At 48.3% G+C, this 13,824-nt stretch overlaps 1 protein-coding gene across 1 annotated transcript; it reads right to left on the bottom strand.

Annotated features, from left to right (window-relative positions):
* Positions 1-13,752, bottom strand: CSUI_000395 (uncharacterized protein). Its single transcript, XM_068060629.1, has 13 exons — positions 13,682-13,752; positions 12,899-12,989; positions 10,976-11,611; positions 9,798-10,043; positions 8,967-9,174; positions 8,180-8,380; positions 7,490-7,698; positions 6,514-6,910; positions 5,437-5,764; positions 4,947-5,024; positions 3,911-4,278; positions 2,881-3,071; positions 1-1,702 (listed from the first exon to the last, which is right to left on the bottom strand). The coding sequence occupies exons 1-13, from the start codon at positions 13,713-13,715 to the stop codon at positions 175-177; spliced, it is 4,515 nt and encodes a 1,504-aa protein (XP_067927388.1). The 5' UTR covers positions 13,716-13,752; the 3' UTR covers positions 1-174.
* Positions 13,753-13,824: the final 72 nt, after the last annotated feature.

The raw sequence follows: 13,824 nt of genomic DNA, 5'->3' as shown, positions 1-13,824 counted from the left end.
TTCTTGAGAAACCTCTGCACGTCTTCGAGACGCTATCTCATACCTGCAAATCCGCGGTGAAAAATACAATGTTCAATCACCACCGGACAGTAGTGGGAAGAAGCTCAGAGTAGCACACACCTATTAATGTTAACAAAAAAGATTCTTGGCACTACACCGACACGCGGAAACCGACTACGGCCGCCAGTCCCGGTTGTGATGATGCTGATGACGTCCACGGAACTCTTCCTTAACAATTGGACTACCTCCTGCCCACTGTCCAATCCCCCCATCGCCTTGCCGACGAGGACTCCCTGCGTCGCCTCGTCTTGGGACATCGTAGGTATCTTCTCTTCCTCTCGGCAGAGAATCCACTGCTTCACGTCCATACCGGGAGTGATACTGCCCGTCTCTCTCGCTCCACCGAGGCGGTTGCCATCCTTCGCTACGGGCTTGCCATGTACCCTGAGGCGATGGACGACCATACGATGGCGAGTCAGCACCGGGGCGGGCGTTGTCCTTGAAGGGACTGTGACCGGAGTACGGGTTTCTGTACAGCCCGTCTCGAGGTTCCGCTTTTCCAACAAAGGACGAAGAAGACCTCCGAGTGCAAGCTTCTTTATTTCTTGGATGTTCATACTGATCTCTCGGCTGCTCCGGAAAAGAATTACCGGGTGTACGTCTGTTAGAGGACGCTGTTGGTGACCCGCCTCTGTCTTCTCTTTCGAGTTTAACCTGATTCGTAGTCAAGTGAAGAGGTCGCTGGTAACTGCCACTCTCATTCCATTGAGAAGCTGCTGAATCTCGGAAAGTTCTGCTGTCTTGCCGGTGCATTCTAACGTCATCAAATGCTGTTTGAGAGGAATCCGAAGGCGCCGTCGGTGACAGCGGAGATGTTCGCGGTGTATGGAAACTCGAAAAACTGCGAGGTGGACTGGATGACCGGCCACATTCTTCAGCCCTTTTCCCATCTTGAGCAAGACTAGGTCGAAGTCTTTGGCAAGGAGTTCCTGCACTCAATGTCTCACACTTATCATACCCCTCCTGGCTTGCATTGGTTCTTTCTGGTGAACACGGAGGTGACACACTACTGCTATTACTACTACTGCAGGGCTGGAGGTGACTGAAACTCTCACCGGCCCCACGTGCTCCGGGAGATGAAGCCCGTGCCCGATTGCAATCCCCTCGGCCCTCTCTCGAAGAAGCTGACGATGAACTCCCACCATTCTGGTTCACATCTGGTAGCGCTTCTGAGGTTCCGTTCACAAGTGTTGGCGAATCTCCATACCTCTCAGATTCTTGACGTAAAGAAAGATCAGCAGAACCTGGAAGAGAACCAGGTTGTTCGCTAATCCCCAGTAGCTCAACATCTATTTTCGGTCTTTTAATCAATGCCGGTTGACGGTAAGAGAATGAGGGATGTTTCAGGTAAGCTGTAACAGGCGGCAATTGATCAGGATCAAAGGCATAACTGAAGATTTGTAAATAGTGAAGATAGAAGCCTTCATTCGGAGTCTGTATTAAGCTTTCGTTGTACTGTCCCTGAACACTATGGACATTGCGTATACGGGATAAGAAAACAACTTTCCCTGGCTCGGTGACTTCTACTGGACCTTGTTCTCCGGCCCTGGGCCGAATGGAATCACCGTCCAGGAAGGGAGTCAACAGTATAGGAGCTCCGTCATCAGGGAATTCGCCTAGGTACTCCGCCTTGATGGTAATTCTGCATAGAAGAGAAACCATTCGCAAGAGTAAAATAATGAAGTCAAGTGTATCCACCCACATCTACTTCTTCAATGTTCACGAAGAAAATCCACCCTTCATTCACGCACTCACACACTATTCCCCGCGGGGTAGGAAGAAAAAAGACTTCGAATACGAGTGTTTCAAAGAAGGACACTGGAGCACAAGATGTCGTCCCTGTTGAAGAGGTCATAGTCAACTTAACTAATAATGAAAGAACACGGAATGAAGGAGAAGCTCCCGGTGAACCGCTCACGAACAGTCACGTTTCACGTACGTGCTCCTAGTACACTACGTTTCTTAAAACTGCTCGTCCCCACCCCACCCAGCAGTTAACTCACTCTTCCGCACTATCACCAAGTTCAGACGCCTAGCATTCTGTCGAGTAGTAGGCAATACGCCGCATCTTCACCTTGTTGAGTCCCGGGGAACGGCTACATGGGAATAAATCCTCCAGCCTATCCACAAGTCTACACTGTGTAGCTCTTTCTTTTGCTTCGGTGAAGTTACAGATGACGACCGCTTCCCAATCTCACTCGCACATCCACGGGCATGCACACGGGCGAAGCAACACCACAGGTGGATACGCATAAAAACGTGTAGGGCAAGGGAAACATACATAGAAGCTATGCCGTGCTTCAAGATTTGACGAGTCACTCCTCTTGGGACGAAGTGATGTAACACAGTAGGCAAAAAAGAAGGTTCACCGAGATGCTCTGGATAACAGCGTCGAACGATTACATCACCTCAACAGGCCTTTCACCTTGTCGTCCTGTGATCTTCGCGACGGCCCCCACTATCTCTACACTCGGGAGCGACGCTGGCGAGAGAGCGTATGAGAGGATGCAACTACGAGCTGAGTGTCGTCCAGGTGTTGCGTAACTCCAACACAACCGGAGTACATGCCAAGCCACCCTACCCTGCTACTTTCGCTCTTTCAAGACCTATATGAATGACAGAAAACCTCGAGAAGTCCCTTTGTCCCCGAAGTGCAGAGACAGCTCACTGTACAGAAGGCGCATACTCGACAAACAGACTGGAACGCATGCACCGCTGTCATCTTCAATCTTCTTCTTAACATCCCATATCAAGAGCCTTCAGCCATCTCAACTCTTTGCCTCTGCTGTCCCAGTACGAAGAAGTTTCCACATGACGCACCTGTGAAACAAACGGTCTTTCTCTTCCTTAGTTGGGCTTGGACGAGGAAGAGGGAAAAAAGGCCGGAAGTCGGAGGGTCCCGCACCGCAACCTACGATAACCCGCTGAATCGTGAACTTCTCATCGACGACGTACTTCAGGCAAAGGATTGGGAAACAACGGACGTCCCCCTCGTAGAAAGATCCTGGACGCTGCTTGACATAAAAGAGAAAGACAAAACACTCTGTATCAGTCGAAAAGACAGGGAGATACTACAAATTACACTCCCACTGAGTGACGCTGAATAGAATGGATGGTCCTTAGAAGCTAAGGTAACTACCGTATTAGTGCTGCAGAGAAAGGCATTGCACGCAGGTCGCATGTTGAGGAGGGCCATGCACCTCCATCACACCCGCGTCCGATGGACACAGGGGACAAAACACGGGTCTATCCACGGTGAACCTAGTAGTTAACACATACACGGTACGGTGAAGAGAGACGTCAAACATCCACGGTCCCTAGACAGGCCAACAGCCGGTGTATAGACCACCGGAAGTGAACGAAGATGGACTCCTGTGACAAACGAAATGCATGTCCTTAGTCTCCTTTTTCTCTAGACCGGTCTCCTAGTAACAACTACACCCACCCCGTACCGTATGTCGGACAGATGAAGGTCCTCGCTGGAAGCTGCACATCGAGAGGGCACATACATCTATACACACTTGGTACGAATTCTCCCAACAATACACCAGAATGCATCTACGTGTCAAGCTCAGCTGCTACGGAGAGACAGAAGGGCCGGTCTTCTCGACATCATCCTAAACAGATTCATAGACGACAGTTAGACACCACCACGCGACGAAAAGAAGACTACCACCAGGGTGCACACGTGGTACCCCATACATTCCAAAATACCATAGGTCCTCCATATACTAAGATACCACGAACATCGACCCAGGTCACGATATACTTCATCCATATGTAAGTTACAACCGCTGAGACATCTTCTTTCTCTACCCAGGAACCCGTCTCGATTTTTTGAGAGACTCACCCCACCTCCTCCCCCACTCCAACAAGAGGCTCCTGGGGATGCCAATCTTGTTGGTGCCTTTTTCCAAGGCCTTGGCGGTTCGCCTTTTCGCAGTCCAGCGGCGGGTGTACATGAGAGAATAGGATCAAAGATCTCACCGCCTCCGGCAAGAAATAGTTTCCCGCTGTTACTGCCCTTCACCTTCGCATTGCTCATAGTATTATAACCCCCTTTTCCTCCTCCGCCTTTCTTTCCTGCGAAGCTCCCCCCTCCTCCCTTTGCCCGATCTGGTCCGCACAGCCCTGACGGTCTCCACAAGGCGCTAATTCGGCAGACCAGATCGATAGTGAAGCAAGCCCATCTCTTATCTGAGCTCGATGTACCAGTTGCTGACAAGAAAGAGAAAAAACAGAGGACAAAGCGACAACACAGAGAAGCCTTTCCTTTCTTCGAAGAAAAGAACCGGTACATCTCGTTCTCTACGGAGTGATGCTTTACAGGGAGACGTCTGCTCCAAGGCGGACCCGAAGAAAGAAACAAGGTGACACACAGGTCTCCTCAGATACCGCACAGATCGCGAAGATAGACGACAGTACATACACGGAAGAGCAGGGCGCACGAACACACGTCCACACTCGCATTCCGGGATAAAGAAATGAGACAGAGAAACAGATCTGAAAGGAAGGCTACTCACTTCTTTTCTCCCGACAAAAGATATTGTCAGTTATGAAGATCTCTATGGGAAGTTAACGAAATCATCTTGCACACTAGAGAGCTCGTTCATCCAAACAGCAATGCTGATGTACGCAAATGGACACGACCTGTGCACGCATGCACCATTCACGCATGCGTGCATGCATCCTTGGCGTAGGTGAGTAGGAGAGCCTCCCATACGTCTGTGAGTCCCGTACGCAGCTCGACTTCATTGAAATACGCTTCAAGCTGTGCTGCTGGCAGTCGATCTGCTAACATCTACACAGGTATGTATAAAGCTGTAGCGGAGAAACCAAGACGAAACCTTCCCTTTGAGAAATCTCTCTCCTGAGTCTCGCCTTACTTCCACTTTCTTGTAGGTTGATCGGAGGGTCAATAAGGATCGTATCCTCCATACGAATATACTTCCTGCTCACTGGATCTACCGACCAACCAAACAAGCAAAAACCACACATCACAGACACGAGCGTCATTGAGCGAAGGAAAAAGGTGAGAAACGCCACGGCCCTTTTCCATCCTCCCTCTTAGACGAGCTCCGTAGTTCATACACACCAACAAACCAGACCTCGCGATACCAAACTGCTACTATCCTAAACAAAGCAGCGGAAAGAGTAGGTCTCAGCCATCCGCATGAACGATGGAGATCCATGTGACAGGCGTGCTATAAGAAAGTGAGGCAATGAACTCTTCTGCATCATCGCCTAGGAGCCCCTCTCTGTTATACTTGACCATGAAATAACTGAGTGAATGACCGAAGAAAGGGGAAAGGAATTCCGTCCAAGCATGCGCGGTAGTACAAGAGAAGACAGGATCTCTAAAAGACAGGGACCTACCAGGGAAATCTTTGAATGCCTGCAATCGCCGCATATCCGAACGCTCTTGCACGATGCGATCTCCACAAAGAGAAGGATAAAGCTGATAGAGAGGTGTCGGCTGAAGCTTCGGATCAAGCTGCTTCTGACTTTCTTTCACTGCACAGAGATCCTGTTGGACTTGCACTTTTCCTTCAAGTGGTTCCTTCACTGCAACTTTCCCGCCTCCTTCTTCACGCTTCATTTCTTCTGGCCTTCCCCCTAGGGCAGGGTCAGAGGAAGACGAGGAATTGACCCACCCCCCGTGATACAGATCAGCATCAGGCAATGCTCGCATAAGAGCTAAAGGCTGCAGAGGGTAAGTATACATAGACAGAAGAAGACACCTAAACTGTCAGAGGAAGGACTTCACGCACGGCAACCACGAACTATATATACGAACTATATCTAGAACTAGACCTTCAGTTGCATACCTGTCTCAGTTAACTAGACCTCCGGCAAGGGGACCTGCCGATATCTCCTTACACCCACATCCGTCGATACCTGTGCTCACCACTAGTCTGTGCACGCGGCATGTCGGCGGCCAAGTAGAAGGACATCTACTGATTCTGATCCATCAGGTCGCCACCCTTTTCTTCTCATCAGCCTGCAGGTTCTCCCAATACTGTGCCTCTCCAGAACTCACTCAACCGTGTGATGTCTGAAGGGGGTGCGAGTGGGTATCGACCGTCTGGCATTTCTAGTGGACCACCTGCACTCTCACTTGACCCCCTGCTCTTCTTTCTTCACATGTAATGAAGACTGCAATGACGAAGACGACGTTAGCCCCTTAAAGATACTGCAGAGAGGAGACAGAACTCTACTCCTCTTCGGTAGGTAATATGACGACAACTCGAACCACACATATTAGTCCCTTAGTGAAACGACTCAAGAGTGTACTAGAATACACATGGAGAAGCGCTCTATGATTCTCCCCCGCCACCCCAATCTGACAGAAGTTGTCCTTTCCTTCTTCCAGACACCACCAGTCACCCGAGGAAGCTCTTCGTATAAGCGAACACCTCTCTCACCCTCCCTTTCTCTCTCATTCAGCCTCACCGATGCCTGTTGATTGGCTGGACCCCCACGCGTTTCTGGCCCTTGAAGCGAAGAACAACCCTGACCACTGACTGTAGCAGAAGTACGAGAAGCGAAGGACCCTCTCCTTCGCTCTCCCCCCAGGCGGTCCACATCCACTATGTCCAATCCTGTGTCCCATCGGTCCTCACGACCTCGTAGACCTCTACCTACTCCAGCAACTCTTTCGAGGTGCGCTAGCGACCCATCATACAGAGCATGAACTAGTTCCCAAGCTTTCGGTCGTTCTAGATGGGGACAAGCACTATATTCTTCATCGACAGCCTTCAAAACACTGTGACACTGCTGGAGTTCTTGTTCTAGCTGAGCTACTTTTCTCCGAAGTTTGTCCGTCTCATCATTCCGAAGCTCACGATCTCTGGGAGACAAATCAGACACGGGCAGGTAGAGAGAAGATTATACATGCCTATGTCTGCAACATACATATACATATATGGATACCTTCTCTAGGGTGTCTCGGAGTGCCAAGAGAGTACAGACACAGGAGGAGCAATTCAAACTGCGACTGATACCGCTCGCTAGAAGTAATCGAGTTTGTAGCTTTACTGTCGCACTATTGCTGAACGGTAAAATCTCTGCTACGGGCCTGCTGACACATCTGTATTGTTCCTAGACTATAGACATCAGAAATACGCATGGTACTTGTTGGAATGGATGGTAGCCACCCGTATTTGTAGACACGTGTGTTACTCAGTGCTTGTCCTCTATGTATCACATAGATACACACATACTGATCCATCTACATACTTAGAGCTCCTCCTCCTTCCCCTCCTCCTTTGTGATGATGGAGCTTCACACTGCGCATACACAGGCAGCTTTCTTTCGCACACTCTCGTTGCCTCGGAAGTCTTTATTTAATGAAAATCTCGGGTTTTTCCCCTATGTTCTTCCCAATAGTCAAAGGGAAGGGAAAAAACTGAAAGGAGACCGTTTTTACCTAGCAATACCGACATCAACGACCGCCCTCAATTCTCTCCATTCCTCTAGAGCTGCATCGAAGAATTCAGTCCCATCTCGAGCCTTCGCTTCTGGTTGATCCGCAATCGCCCGTAAAGCTCTGTTGACTCCGATGACGCTCCCGGTGCCCTGGATATCACTAGATGACCAGTACTTCACACGGTCAAGTAAACGCTCCCATGAGTTACCCTATGGAAGGTAAGAAGAAGAAAGAGAAACAAAAACAGTGGCGCCAGGGAGTAATCAAGATCACCCAGTAAACACACTGAGAGAAATCTTCACCGTACTCTACCCATCATGAAGTTTCTACCAAGCACACACGTGATACGTCTATATTGAATACATGCACATGAATGAGACTATGAATCTACGTAACAACACATCCATACAGACATCCATCCATAGTGTTCTTGTGCTGACTTCCTCTCCTGGGAGGAGGAGCGGCTACGTAACACAAAGTTGAAGGAACTGATGACGCCTCGGGCAACAGCATCTTTCTCCCTAGGCGTGCAGAAGACAGACTTGCAGTGGGGGTTCACTAGTGGCAACGGGTCTACCGTATACGTACACACAGCTCTCTCTGTGTATTATCTACATATATAGATGTATGTATGATAAGGAGTGAGATCCTCAGTCCGTGGTCGAAAACAGTCGAGATGCCTCTCTATACCTTTGCAACGTATGAGAAGTACTTGAAGAGGTTCCATCGTCCATCCTGTACTCTGGACATTCGATTATAACGCAGATATTCATCATAACAATCGTCACAGTACATCTTAAGACGACTGCACCACGCCCGTGTATCATACTGCGCCAGCTTCTCAATCTCCGTTGTTAGAGCCGCAATGCGAAGCTGAACATGCTGCAATTCCTGACCAAGAAAATACATGATGAAGAGGAGTCACGAGGACCACTGACGAAACCGTATGGAAAGGTCCGCCCATCGACGGGAAAGATCTGGAGGGGATGGAAAGAAGAAGATGAAGACGAAGTGGTACTCTAATAGAAAGATTGTTTTACTCACATGGAGCTCGCCTAACTTGAAAAGCATACAAGGTATTCTTGACCTTCTCTGTACAAATCCTACGTAGAAGCCACCTTCTATGCAGAAATATCGAGACGAGTGAGAAAGGCCTCATCCACTTTGGAAAACAGAGAAACAATGAAACTCCACGAGAAGTCCGCAGGTGAGCCGCGATCTCAGGAAGACAACCTTAGAGTCCGCTGCATTCTCGCGTGTGCTGTAGAACTCTATTCAGTTGCACCATGAAGTCAGCTGGAAAGTCAACAGTACACACGGAGTGAATTTCTGTTCTCTTTGTCGCTTAGCAGTCAATCAATCTATCTATCTCCGCACTTTGTGCATGCTGACGCATAGACATGCATCTGTCTTTCTCTCTCCCGATTTTCTTTATCTCTCTCTAAGAGAATATGTTGAATGAAAGAGACTAGACTACCTCGCTTCGGAAGGAGCTTGAAGGTGAAGTTAACTGAGATAGTAAATCTCGACGACGGTCTTCAAGCTCTCTCCGTTCACGGATATAAGAACGGAAAGTCCCGACATTGAAGTGTTTTTTCCGTTCTCTTTCAAACTCAAGTATCTTCTCACGGCACCGATAATACTCCATCACAAACGTTCCTCCATCCGCGGGAGATAAAGCCAGTCTACGAAGAGAACAACACAGGAGGACCACAGACTATGAGCTTCTTCTCGGAAACCCCCCCGTGACCTCGTGCAAAGACAATAAGGACACCCCGAGACTTCCTGGAAAGGCCTCTATGTAGTATTATATAGACTGCGAGTCTATCTCTCCTCCTGAACACTTTCTCTTCGCGATCTATACGACGACGGACATTCACACGTGTATCCTATACATACAACATACAAATAGATGTGTATGTGTATATCTACTTATTCATGTATACAGCTGCATGTATTCACAGAAGTACGGCATCGATGGCGCCGCGACAAGGATGTGCTACTAACGTGAGGGCCTGAGCGAGTTGAGGAACACCGCACAACAGTGACTAAGAGGAAAATCTCCCTTTGTCAAGAGTAGTGGCTGTGGCCCTAGCAGGAAAGTCTCAGGAAATGTTTCTCTTACGACGTAGAGAGGAACGAAATAAAGAGCTCTAATCTCAACAGCGGTAGGGTGAGAGACGAACGTATATACCTCATCGCTAAACAGGCTTAGGGGAAGTAGAAGAAAACTCCGCCTGTCTCAATAATACGCACATACATACACACGTGTAAGCTTTCTACATACGAGCAAGATCCTGTTTCTTACCCAATTTGAAAGCGTTCGTACAGGTCATGGAGGTTGTTAACAAAGCTTCTCAGCCAATTGTCACGATTCCACTTGGGAGGAAGCCAGTCTCTCCCAAGAGGAATATTGACCACCATGACATGCAAAGCCTTTATTAACAGCTTGAGATTTCCAATCAAAGACGGGAACGCACGCTTCTGCTCCTGTACATTCGCTCCAGGAAGCTCTTCTCTCAGAGGATGTCGAGACACTAACCATGTGAGCCACCTAAGAGAAAAGACAAGGGGGGACACCTGGCGGCGACAAGAAAAATATTAATGGTGACGTCGATCCTCGTTCACATACAAATCCAAATGATAAGATAGATGACTGGTCAAGACATCAGATCGAAACAACGTCCCTTCTAGCACAGAAGAAAGCTAGTTCCGATCTATCAGAATGAGGATGTTAATATAGACACCTGTGATCAACAAGAGGAACTGAAGAGACCTAATGAAAACTTGATGAAGTACATCCGTTTCTCTCTCTCTCCATATATATATACATACTGTGTGTCCGAGAGAAGACTGGCAGCTTATTAAGCAGCTATCATCCTGTAGTAATAGGATGTAGAACTCGGTGAACGACGAAGACAGGAGACTCGAATGCAATGAGGAGGGCGTAGAGCACAAAGAGATCTGGCTGGTTTGGCGATGAGGTTGGGGTAGATATAACTTCTTCGGCTCATCCACCACGTAGAGAAAACTCTTTACGTACAGAGAGAGAGACCTATGGAATACGAGGAGTGAACGACAGCACGACAATGCAGAATGAATGTCTGAAGGCTTCAACTTTAGCTGGTAGGAGTACAGATGCTCGGAACAGAGGAAACAGGTGGGGCCACAGAAGTACTCATACTGTTTTAGACACGTAGAAGTTTCTCTGCATCTGCTTCCTTGTAAATCCCTGTCCATACCACTCGAGAGTTGAAAGGCTCCGATGAAAGGGAAGACGAAACACAATCTACACCATTCGTACACGAGGGGAGAGAAGAATACTTGAGGATAGAACAAGAGTGTAGACATGATTCTGAAGAGCCACTACTTCGCAAGGGAAGTAAGTCATCGTACGAAGCATCATAAAAACCGAATCTACGATTAGAGTCTAAGTAACGAAGTAGATATGCATAGACATGAGGTAAAGATTCTTCTCTTTCGTACATGTCAATGCCCTGTTGTTCGTTTCCCGTTTCGTCGTCAGCATCATAGAAGTCAAGATCAATCCCTACAGCATCATCCTCGTGGATTTCCTCTATGTCTTGGACTTCGTCTATCAGATCGCCGCCTTCTTCAAGCTCATCTTCCCTTCCTTCCTCACGCTTCGATACTCCTTCTTCTTCTTTTCTTTTTCTTCTTCTCGATCTTTGTGTAGAAGCATCACTTGCCACTTGCTGTGAACCTTCTTCTTCTTCTTCACCTCCCCCTGTTCGTCTCTCTCCACCAACAACATACACCCCAGGATATCCATGATCGTCTCCCCCTTCCTCCTCTCCTTGTGTGCTTCCATCAATATTCGTGTTTGCTTCCGTACACTCTCCTTCTTCTCTCTCTTCTATTTCTCCTTTAACCACCACATCCTCGGACACACCCGAGGGAACTACAGCCGTTGTCGTTGTGAGAAGAGAAGAAGAGGAGGAAGAAGAAGAAGTAAGAGAGCAGGTTCCGGTGAGCTGACTCTTGATGGTCACTTGAGGTCCCCCATTCGTTATTTGACCAGCGCTGCTATGTGATGACGGGCCGACACGAAAGCGACGCCCCCGCTTAAGGAAGTTCTCTTTCCAACGATAGAAACCTCGGCTTAAGGAACAGAAGACGGAGAAAAGAAAAGTACACACCACCGCGTCATTCTGAAGCATGGTGAAGAAGAGCGCGACTTGTTTGCATGTGTTCTGTTCATGCTCCACACCCTGAAAGAACATCGCACGATATAAAAGAAGGAACACATGCACTCGACAACTCCTGTGAGAGGGCACTACCGTGAAGGCTGCCGAGCAAGTGTAGAAATGCATGCAGTGAAAAAAATTCTCAAAGCATTGATGTCCCCCATGTCTAGCTAGCTATTCACCAATGTGGAAAAGTTGTATCTGCGCCAAGCCGAACAACCGAGGCGCGACGGAGCTCAAAGGTGGACGAATACCTACCACAGTCAGGGTCTAACACAGAGACGGAGACAGGAGATATTTTCGTCTAATCACTCTCCCTACCATCATCGTAATGCCGTCACACTGGCGATAAAGACTACTGACCATCAGTTTCTACACATTCGGAAACAGAGGGCCAGGCCAGTGCGTTTCTGAGGGAGAGATCCGTACCAGGCAGAGAAATTCCATGAAGCCTTCGTGCCTAGCACGACAAGTGAACCTATTATGTATGTCGCTCTTCTTCACTCCAGGCGTCTTGACGTAGGGCATGTGACAGTCCCTAACGAGAAAGAGAGGAACAGAAAGGGCAGCGATAAAGTAAGAACATCACCGATCATCTTCCCATCTTTCGGCTGTACACAGAAGTATAGAAGGGCCGTTCAGAAAGGCCTCTAAGGTATCGACACCGATATTTTCTACGTCGTAGTATATAAGGAGGCTAAGCAACATCCGAAGACACGAAGAGAAAGAAGTCTCTGACTCGCTGGTACGGCCGAATCCGGACAACAGAGACGAACTGAAACATAACGACTGCCTCTGTCGACGGCAGATACAATAGTGAGAGTCAAGCAGCGGTTTCATACACCATCAACGTAGAGTACCTCAACTCGTACTGGGACAGCAACTCTTTTCCTCCCTCCTGCTCCCTCCTGTCCACACCTTGTGTAGCAGCTAGCTACCTCTACGCACACTAAGATTTCTTCGAAGCTGAGAGGTTCGTTAAGATGAAATACAAGCTTATTATCCTTTACACTAGAGTTGAGTCTAGCATTTAGTTCATGACGCCTGGCTTGGCAATTCGCGTCCTCAGAGTCTTTCGCCAGGCAGCCGCCCACTATAAGTCATGTGAGGCGCGGCCGACTACCCTTACCACTGTTACCGACCCTAAACCGTGCAGCTGAAGAGAAGTGATGATCGTCCTCCTATAGTGGAAGAAACTTACGGACACATTCCGATGTTTTCTTCTAAGAGCTTCATCTGCCGCAAATATCGAATGGCTTTGCAGTCCTTCTCATGAGCATTCGCGTTTTCACCTAGGAAGAAAGGGGGCAAAAATTAAGGCAAAAGAGAGAGAAGAGGCCCTATAACGTGGCAGAGCACTTGAAGACGAGACACTAGTAAGCTGACAAGAAAAGGGCCAACAACCAAAGAACGGAGAATGTTAACAAAGACAAGAGGGACATCGTAAACACTGGAGGATTGGAGAGACCATACGAAAGAGAGAGGGTACTAAAGTGAGAGAGGAGGGAGATCTCCGACGACACCGCATGAATCTTGTTACGTAAAGAAGCAGAACGAGAGGTCTATGTTTACTGCAAGGGGGGACGCGCTGCGTCTCTTTGAAGAGGACAGTCCCTGAAAAGCATTTCTCTCTATCAACTCCAGAAGTAACTTCTTACACTAGAGGGGAGGCACATCATGCCAGCCTAAGCCATGTCGTCTTTTTCAATAAGAGGTACTCCATATTCTCGGAGGAATGAAGAATGCCCTGCCTACCAGTATATATCTGTAACAATACATTACTCTAACAACAGCTAGGGCAAATCGCAGAGCACACCCACCTGTGCCATCCCTTCCACACATATACACACATGCTTGTACGTAATGAGGACTACCGACGGAACACGATTTCCTCCGACGACAAAGAAAAAGGGGGTCTGATACAAAGGGCAAGGCTGTAAACGCTAGAGAAGGCAGGACGCCTTCTTCACTCCCTGTTTCTTACCTTCTTGATGCGCAGACAGGCCGTGGATCCCCATTGTCTCCGTTACACGAGAATAGGGGCACACGCGGTTTCTGAAGAAGAGAAGATCCAGAAAGAAAAAAGAGAATCTTCTCTACACGAGAGAGAAGAAGAGGCAGAAAGAG

Source organism: Cystoisospora suis, assembly GCF_002600585.1.
Source record: "Cystoisospora suis strain Wien I chromosome Unknown contig_172, whole genome shotgun sequence".
In the NCBI taxonomy this organism is placed as follows: Eukaryota; Apicomplexa; class Conoidasida; order Eucoccidiorida; family Sarcocystidae; genus Cystoisospora; species Cystoisospora suis.
This window is presented reverse-complemented; position numbering and strand designations above follow the sequence as displayed.

Coding starts and splice junctions, on each gene's coding strand:
- CSUI_000395 (XM_068060629.1), bottom strand. CDS start 13,715: ATGGGGATCCACGGCCTGTCTGCGCATCAAGAAG. Junction 10,044..10,975: donor GAACAACAGGGCATTGACAT/GTACGAAAGAGA, acceptor CTTTTCTCTTAG/GTGGCTCACATGGTTAGTGT. Junction 5,765..6,513: donor CAGCCAATCAACAGGCATCG/GTGAGGCTGAAT, acceptor TACCCTCTGCAG/CCTTTAGCTCTTATGCGAGC.